The following is a 9,828-nucleotide window of genomic DNA, read 5'->3' as shown; positions in this document are numbered from 1 at the left end:
GGACATAGAATGTTTGACATTACTATCGCGCGAATATATTTTCACTGTCATGTATCGGCCACCCAAGGCACAAATCCAACATTTCATTGGATACCTTGAAAAACTTCTAAATTATGTTAATTCGAAAAACGCGAAACTAATTCTTGGCGGAGACCTAAACATTGATATCTTAAAATCTTCCTGCATTAATGAAACGCTCTTTTCAGCAGTAGAGTCATCTGGTCACGCTATCTTAACAGATACGGCAACGCGTGTTACATCCTACACATAGGCACTCATCGACCTCTTTATTACAAATATACATACCGAAAGTTTGACAACTGGTGTCCTGAATTGTGATATCAGCGACCACTTGCCGAGTTATTTGTTTATCAGGGCTGAAGATAAGCTTACATATGCGCAAATGAACGATGTAAAGACGGTACAAAATATCGTTCCCACAAACGCGTGCCTTAAAGGGAAACTTGGACTGGCGTTTACCATTCTTCAACGGCCGACGCCGCATACGAGGCTTTCATTTCTGCTTTCAAAAGTATTTATTTCGAACATTTTAAGGAAAAAGTATTGCGAAAATGTAACAAAAACCGGAAACCGTGGATCAACCGCGAGTGCCTGCGCAGAATAAAAAAGAAGGGAAGATTGTTCCAAAAGTTTCTTAAGACCAGATCACCAGAGGATCTCGATATTTATAAAAAATATCGTAATAAGCTTAACGCCTTTCTAAAAAACGAAAAGCGCTCTTTTCTGCACAATCAGTTTAGTAAAGAGCAATGTAGAGACAGTGCGCAGATGTGGAATAAGCTCAACAGTCTCCTAAATCGCACACAAGTCTCGGCAACAGTCACGGAGCTAAACTATCATGGCCGTCATATTGAGGGCTTCGAGGTTGCTGAACAATTTAATACGTTTCTCAAAGATGCTGTGTCAGGTCCGCAAAGGTCAAGTAGGTCTAAACATGCCATAAATAGCAACCCTTTTAGCATGTATCTCGAACCAACTAATGAGGCCGAAATATGTGCCATATTTAACTCATTTAAAAACAGCAAAGCACATGATATTGATGGTATAGAGATAGCTCCAGTTAAACACGTGGTTGAAATAATAGCCCCAGTATTGGCTTATGTATATAACTTATCAATATCTTCAGGTTGCTTTCCAAAACTGATGCAAGTAGCTAAAGTTAGTATGCTTTTTAAAAGTGGTGACAGAAATGACATGGCTAACTATAGGCCAATTTCGATTCTGCCCATTTTTTCCATGGGCTTGGAGAAGATAATTTATAAACGACTAATGAAGTTTTGCGTGAAATTTAACTTGATTACTTCATCTCAGTATGGCTTTCTACCAAACAGGTCCACAGAAACAGCTCTTCTAAAGCAAAAAGAATTAATTCTTGAGTCCATTGAAAACAAAGAATTGTGCATCGGTGTATTTATAGACTACTCGAAGGCGTTCGATCGGATCAACCATGAAATACTTTTGGAAAAACGGGAATTATACGGTATTCGTGGAATCGCAGCGCTCCTCCTAAAATCTTACCTACAATATCGATGCCAGGGCGTGACGATAGGAAACTACGTGTCTACTTACCAGAATATCACCACAGGAGTCCCTCAGGGTAGTATCCTGGGCCCATTATTGTTTCTGCTATATATTAATGATATAACAACTATTAGCAACGACCCAAGTTATATTTTATATGCAGATGACACAAGCCTCCTATTTAAAAGCCGTGACGTGCAGCACCTGACCTTGGTTATTAACGAAACTATGGAAAAGCTTAGTAGATGGAGCGCTGCAAATTGCCTGTTAATAAATTCCAAAAAAACAAAAGCTGTGTTGTTTCATGCGCGTCAAAATTCACTTATTGTAAAACCAGTGATAAAGTTCAACAACTGCAACATTGAAATAGTTGATACTGTAAAAACGCTAGGAATACTTTTCAATAAAAGCATGAGCTGGGATCCTCACGTTAGCTCAGTTATGTCTCGCCTAAATAGGTGTGTTGGTGTTCTAGCAAAATTTCGCTCACACGTTCCCGTATCCGTAAAAATTGTTAATTTATAACACACCCTTCTTATCCCATTTTAACTATTGTTTCCTGGTTTGGGGAAATACCACATCGTCTAACACTAGCAAACTGCATGTGCTACAAAAGAAGGCATTACGTCATTTCCCTAGTGCTGATTACAATGTACACACTGCTGAACTGTTTCGTCAGTTTAAAATTGTTCCCGTGCCCAAATTTTACGAGTATTTTCTATGCATAAGATACAAAAAAATCTGTATATAACAGCGAGCATGCATTTCTTAGCATATCACCGTTGAAAACGAACACCATTATATATCCATTCCGTAGTAAAGAATATTGGCACGTGCCATTTTGTCGTACTGAGCTTGGGCGGCAAATGTTACGTCATGCACTTGCAGTTCTGTTGAACAAACTAATTTTCCAGGATATTCATGTAGAAATGTGCAGCATACGTAGCATACGAGAGTTCTTCATTCCATGATGTCAGTACTCTTTTGCCACTGCTGTTAGTATTTTTATGTATGTATAGTTACTCTCAAGCTGTTCGTATTACATTACATTGTATAACACTAGAGGTTAACCTGCAATGGTAAGCTGTTAAAATGCCTCGTTAATTGTCGCCCTTTTTGTATGCCTTGTATATTGGGGGCTCGGGCGCTTCTCAAGTGAATTGATTTTCACTTTTTGCCCGAGCATTTCCAGCATTGTGATGATGCAAATAAATTTCAACTTCAACTTCAACTACAGTGCCTTAACACGGCTAATATATGTTTACCACATGCATGCACGAAAGCAGTAATCGAAAGCGCCCGTTTGCGGAAAGCGCTGGCGGAACCGAAACCTCGAGTGACAGGTTCGGACTACTTCGTGCAGTAATACATGTTCGTAGGCTCCGCCCACGCAGCATTCGCTGGGCTGCCACAGAAGGTTGTCGCCAGGTGTAGGCATAAAGCACAGTCATATTTAACGCGGCTTTGAGCGCAGCACAAACACTAAATGTTCCCGTCGCAAAGACAGCTCCTTCTTGCCCATTGATTTCAGTCAAGGCAGCGTCATGTCACTACCTTGATGTCATGACGTAATGTCGTCAACACATCGCCCTTGCCATTATTGTCATAGTGTCGTCGCCTTCTTGATGTCTGCGCTATTCAAAAATTTCAGTAGTGTCTAATCCTGTATATTTTTGTTGTTGTTGTTGCACCTCCAGGTACAAGAGGGCGGGTTTCGGACAGCAGCCGTACCCTCCATTGAGCACCGGTCAGCTCCTCCTCGATGTGGACATGTTCTTCAAGAGATTTGTTGCCATCAAAGGGCGATATCCAAGGCCCATTGAAAGCAACTTTCTTGTTCAGGCTATGTGGGTTCACGAAAAGTGCAAGGCGACCCATGTCACGGGCGATACCTTGTCGGCCTGGACGAAAGTTCTAGACTCCCTCGACCTGAGCGGATGGCCGTACGGAAAATTCTCCGGTGACCTAGTTAGGCTCGTGTCCACCGGAGATCGATACTTAATGCTCGAAACGTTGTTCATGGTCAACGTCCTTCGAACAGTTGGCGGTCAAACCTTCTCGCAGATTGTTCTCAAGGCGCCGGTGACCTATTTGAGACGCTACATTTCCCTCTCAAGACCGAATGCAACGAAACGGTACCTAGAAACTATCGTACAAGCTTTGAGCCTGTACCGAAACGTAACTATGGGTGAAATGGTAGGCAAACAAATGTCGAGACTGGAAATCGCGCTGGAAAACCTGACATCTGAGGACACCATGCCAGCCGAGTACGCAGTGAAGGACCTGTGGTCCATCGATATGCTTCCCAAGAGCGACAACTGGGACTGGCTAAGGTACATGAGACTGCTATTCAAGACAGAGACGCGGGTCATCGGAACAACCTTTATGTACGTGGAGGATCCCTCGTTCTTTTCTCGCGTGCACACCATCTTCGACATGGACGACTACGAGACCGCGATCGCCAACTACGTCGGCTTTAAAGCCATGGTCACGTTCTCGCCGTTCATGCCATCCGATTACCGACTTCTGTACGAATTCAGCCACGGCTACGACACCAGCCGTATAGACGCGAAGCTGGCGGCGTGCACCTTCCTCCTCGAGAAGATGTACCGCTATGGTGTCGGTGTGGCCGCCAAGCTCACTTCCAGTAAGGAATTCGCAAGTGTCTACAGGACGTACAACGACGACCAGTTCGCCGCGTTGTTCAACGAGACGCGCACCACTGTGCGCGATCTCCTGCAGTCGGGCCGCTCCTGGTTCTCGCGCGACGATTTGAAGACGGCTCAGCGGAAGCTGGATGCCATGACGCTCGTCTTCGGCACGCAGGCAAACTTCGTCCAGTACGAGGGTTATCGCCAGACACCCGCATTGGCCCTGGAATCCAAGAGCAGCGTCTTGGACACTGTGTTTGCCATCTTTTCATACGCGTCTTCCATATACTGGGACGCGCTCGTCAGCAGTGGCTCCGTAAGGACGGGGGCGGCGTACGACAACGCCTACGCGACGTCCATTTTCGATTGGGGCAGCGAGTACCAGGCCACCAACAACTTGGTCTTCGTTCCGAATGGCGTGGTTGGCTTTCTCTCCACAGTGTCGAACAAGATTCCGTTCCATCTATACCCAGTCGTCCTGGCGCACGTCGTCAGACCTGCGCTCCGCGCTCTCGTGCGCAGTAACTCGCTCTTCGACGGCCGCATGGTGCCGCGCAAGTGGTGGAGCGCCCAGACGGTCGGCGCGTACGAGAACCTCACCCAGTGCCTGCGGCGGCGGTACGAGGCGGCCGCTCGCGCTGACGAAGGAACTGCCGACTCGCGGGCTCCCGGCAGGTTCAGCACGGCACGCCTCGAGAACGACTTCTTGGACAACGCCATGCTGCGACCCCTGTATGAGTTGTACGAGAAATCCCTGGAAAAATACAATGCGACACGGATGTACTACCAGCTACCCGAGTTGCGCGTTACGTCCAAAGAGCTGTTTTTTTACAACTACGCGTCCGCTTTCTGCGACGGTGCCGACAAAGCCACGCGTAAGCTCCAGCGCAGCCTGGCGATCACACCGGCCAAGTTGCGCGTCAACGTTCCTCTCGGGAACTTTGCGCCATTCCTCAGAACATTCTCGTGCCCAAAAAAGAGAGATCAGCTACCGCAATGCGAAGTGTGGCAGGGCTTCGACTGATGCTGCACCGCTGAGAATGTAGGCTTATTCTGCACCGTTTTACGTTTCCGCAGCGATGATTCTGAGCCTAAATTAGATTTTGTTTTGCTCGTAAAATTGAAATTTATGGATATGTCTCTATAAGCTTAGAAAAAGATATTCCATTTCATTATGCAGAGTGCATGTAGTTTCCTCTACTCGCTGTGAAAAAATGGTTACACCGTGATAACGTGCTTCGTAAAACAGGGAGTCCGGCTATTAGACATATGTGGACGAAATACGCGTTAACTTGGAGCTTTGCCACTTCGTTCGCGAGCCTGATGTTTCCTCTGTTTTTAGGTAAAACGGAAGAACAATTGTTTTCTTTTGCTTTTTTACTAATGTGTAAACGCCCATGTACCACATATATTGGGTACACGGTAAAAACTCCCCGGTGGTCAAAATTAATGCGGAGTCGTCCATTGCGTAATGTACAATAATCATGCACGTGGCGGTTTGGCTCGTAAAACCGAAGAATTCATTAATATAACCTATTATGCAACAGAGGGCCCCTGTAGCAAAAGAAAAGTAATACGTAAGAAAGAATTCTATTTTTAGTAAACAAGAATTATTTTAACGGAAACCATACAGATTCATCAATACTTACTTTTTTCTCTTGTTTGCGCTGAAATGCATCGTGTTTCAGCAGGTCATGAATGCTTTCATAATTACTGCAAACGAAACTGGCTTTGTTTCTTGACTATTCTCAGTTAACATGTGTGTGTGGCCTGACTATTCCATTAAATGCCAAACAGGTTTCGTATGAGGGGAAATAATCGGGAAATAAACAGCAGTAGTGAAGTTACACTACCTTTATTCAGAACCATGATTAGCTGCAGAATTAGGAAACAACAAATCCACGCTTCAGTCAAGTTCCGCTGCTTAATGATGCTCAACGACGTTTGCAGTGACTGAACAGAATTTTATTCTAAGCAACAGTAAGAATTTTTTTAAAAGAGAGCAAAAACAAATAGAAGACACCTCACCCACCTTCAAAAACAAAGGAAAGAAATTGCACTTTGAGCAGAGCTTGCAGCACAGTCTGTTGTCACTGCATCAAGTGTCTTATTTTTATTACCAAAGGTGATGGGTTTTATGTAGCTAGAAGTAGTTTTTAGGCGAAAAATAAGACACGAACTCAAAGTAAATGTGGCTAAGCGCCCACGTGCAGCTGATTTATTTTCTCTACGCTTCACTGTATATCTAACTTCGGACATTCGCCCAACAGTACAACGAAGGGCTTAACAGGTTGACACCAACATAAACTTACAAAATCATGACACCATATTGATACCGTAAAATTTACGAGTAAAATCTAGTATTGGAAGTCACTCTTTTTTCACCGCCTTGCTACGTTTTAGCTAGAACCGATCACCTTTTCAAAGTAAGCTTACCATCATGTCCCACTAACTGATATGATTCTTTCGTCACAAGAACCATCACAGAATGGAACCACCTTCCCTCCTTCATTGCTACCATTGCGAATACAGCACGATTCAAGATCGCGTTGGAAAATGCCTTGTAACGCTTCTATTTCTGTAATTTCAGTGCACAGCTTTTTGTCCATACCGCCCTTCACTGTAGTGCCTTCGGGCCCTGAAATTATTCAAAATAAATAAATAAATGAAGAAATAAATACCCCCCTTCATTTTTCTATCACCAACAAAATTAAACTTGTTCGCGAATAAATGAAAGGAAGGCTGAAGCACCGGTCACCAAATATTCTTTATAGAATGACTCTGCCACTTATGCGCACAGGCAAGCTTTGCAATGCTAACAGCAGATGCGATCCAGTGGCATTAATGATTAACAAGGCGTGCTCCGCGTGCAAGCTGTAACTTTTACGTCGAGCTGCTGGGCCGATGTACTTGCCGCAACTTAAAGTAAATTTATATAGGACTCCTACCGGGCATTTTGAGAAGTACCTTATGGGCTTCTTGTCATACTTGGCGCTTTTATCTAATGCAGACACGCGCGCACAAATACGTGATAATTTACAGGGAGCCGAAAACACTATCGGTACATCGTATTTTGATGCCGCTGTTTAGAAACGAACGGGTCACCCTGTGGAAATACGCAATCACCACAGTGCGCGTTTTCCTTTTCCCCTTTCCTCTGCTGTAGAACTCGGCTCACGACACAATTTCTTTAACGAAGCTTCCGCAACCGAAACCAGCAGTGAAGATGGAGAGCACGCGGACATAAGCCCACAAATATGCGAAGTGAAGCTCTCCTGAATGACATGATGGCAGGACCCACTTAGTGACAACTAAAAACTTGATAGCAATCGCTCCCTTGATAGTTTTTGAGTGAGCAGAGTTAAACGGCAAAACATTCTTTCCGCGCGCCGGTTTTGTACAACCAACACACACGTTTCTCAATTAAACGTGGAGTGCGGGCCTAAAAATTACAGCTTGTCAATTCTAGTAAGCTCGTAAGTGAAATTGAGCCCTTCTCCAAATACATTAAGCGTGTCTAAAACAACAGTAACGCATTTAGTGTAGTCGTTGCGCTGTAGCTTCGACAACTGCAAATTCATCTACATACATGAACACCTGTAGCACATGGTCCTTCCACGAAGCAGTTTCAAGGTTTCGGTCAACGTCAGGAGGGAAAATATTGCATGAAACAGGCACTACGCATGACCCAATGCATACACCTTCCTTCTGCAAGCACGGCTGATCTCCAAGTAAAAGAAATATCCCTAGATAAAATTCCAAAAATGTTAGAAAATTTTCCACCGGAATGTCGGAATTCTTTTAGAAGGTATCACGAGCTAAAGTAGAAGCAAAATTACGTAGCGCCAAGCGGGGAAGATACGAAAAAGCAGCGTAGGCAGCACCGCAATTATCTCAAAAAGAAGACAGTGCAAGCATTCGGAGGACAATAATCACTGTTTGTCGTTGTGCAGCTAACTTACAAATCCCGGTGACTCGCACATATTAAAAACACTGCGCTTCCTGGCTGCAAGTCACTTGCGAAGTCTACGATCAATATGGGTACCTGGGAACAAAGACATAATGATAAATGTAGTGGCAGACAGCTTGGCTGAGGCTGGCATTAGACGCCATGTGCTTACCCCTCTCCCAACGAAGAGTTTTATCTGTAAGGATTAGAATCGCTTTGACATCAATATAAAATTTACCATCATTCTCGGAACCGCACCAATTAGAATTCCCTTGGAGCAAGAAATTCTGCAAAACCAGACAAACTGAAGTGATACTAAAGAGGCTGCGATGTCGAATCCCACCCCTAAGTTTATGCATCCTGAAATCTGGTCTGGCAATCTCTCCGTAGTGCCATTTCTGCAACACATTAAAAACTATTGAACATTACTCATTGAACTGCCGGCGTTTCTCCTCCCTAAGCAAAAGGACATCACGAATTACACTGCGACAGCTCGGCCTGCCATTGAACACTTCGGTACTGCTGTCGTTCAGAGCGTCTGAGCTTGGGCATTCATACAGGAATGTGTGCATCGCCATCCAAAATTCATTATTGAATCAAACCGATTTCGTTGTTGACCGTATTATTCATTTCATTCTTCCCTTATTGCCTATTTTATGATTATAAATACTGAAAGGGGAATTTATAGAAGCTCCTCCGAGGGATCGCAAGTAGCTCTGTGGGACCAGCGCTTCGCATCAGCAGCTAGAGCTCAGCTCGCGCACCAATGGCAGTGCGCGCAGTGCTGCCTGCATATTCTTCACTACAGTATATTATTTGCATATATACTTAATGACTTTCTGCTGAATCATATTGGACTTCACTCGCTCTAATTTATCAATAAGAATTCTAAATTCTAAATTTATCAATTTAAGACATATTTAAAATCTTCCTGACCCTTGCCCAATCCCTGTGAGTGGGTATGTGTCAAAAGTATTAAGGCCATCATCATAAGCAGCAGCAGCAACATCCGGAGGAGAAAACGGAAATAAAAAGAAGATGGAAGAGTGGTCCGGAAGGAAAAAGAGTGGCGTGGGAGAACATCGCGAGAAGAGAGGAAGTAACAGGTGCGTTCGAGCACTTTGCGGAGAGGCCGTGAACCGCTGGCGTGGGCACCGAAGGCCTGAGTAGCAGGGGCCCACCACTGGCTCTGCGCCAGCCTGGGTTGATCCTGCACGCCCGCGGCTGTGCCCCGTGGTCTCCGGCAAAGGGTCGCTCCGACGGCCCCGTCCTACGCTACGGCAGCGCTACGGGGAGAGCCTCTCAGCAGAGATGCCAGTGGTCCATCGGGCCACTTCGAAGGAAAAAGCCGAAGCATATACGTAAGCGCCCCATGAAACTTAAGTTATTAAAGCTTTTTAGCGGGAAATGCGTACTCGATCGTTTAAGGACTCCTGAAAGATAATAGCGGGAAGTATAGAGGCAAAACACGCAGCAAATCAGTTTAACTAGACCATTTATCCAGGATTACGTCGATTTAATATGCAGGTATGTACTGTATGTTAACATTATAATTGTGTCTTGCGTATCGTTCATGCCTCATTCATGTCTCTTGACCCATTCTTTTTATTTCGATACATGACGGCAGAGCCTGAAAGCACCGCGTGTGGAATCTAACGAAATAACTCTTCGACTTCAATCGAGAAC

At 44.6% G+C, this 9,828-nt stretch overlaps 1 protein-coding gene across 1 annotated transcript; it reads left to right on the top strand.

Moving 5' to 3' along the window:
• The first annotated feature begins 3,726 nt into the window (after positions 1-3,726).
• On the top strand, positions 3,727-5,217 carry LOC142575046 (endothelin-converting enzyme 1-like). Its single transcript, XM_075684013.1, has one exon. The coding sequence runs from the start codon at positions 3,727-3,729 to the stop codon at positions 5,215-5,217; it is 1,491 nt and encodes a 496-aa protein (XP_075540128.1).
• Positions 5,218-9,828: the final 4,611 nt, after the last annotated feature.

The sequence above is a fragment of the Dermacentor variabilis genome, chromosome 3 (assembly GCF_050947875.1).
Source record: "Dermacentor variabilis isolate Ectoservices chromosome 3, ASM5094787v1, whole genome shotgun sequence".
NCBI classification, from domain to species: domain Eukaryota; kingdom Metazoa; phylum Arthropoda; class Arachnida; order Ixodida; family Ixodidae; genus Dermacentor; species Dermacentor variabilis.
This window is presented reverse-complemented; position numbering and strand designations above follow the sequence as displayed.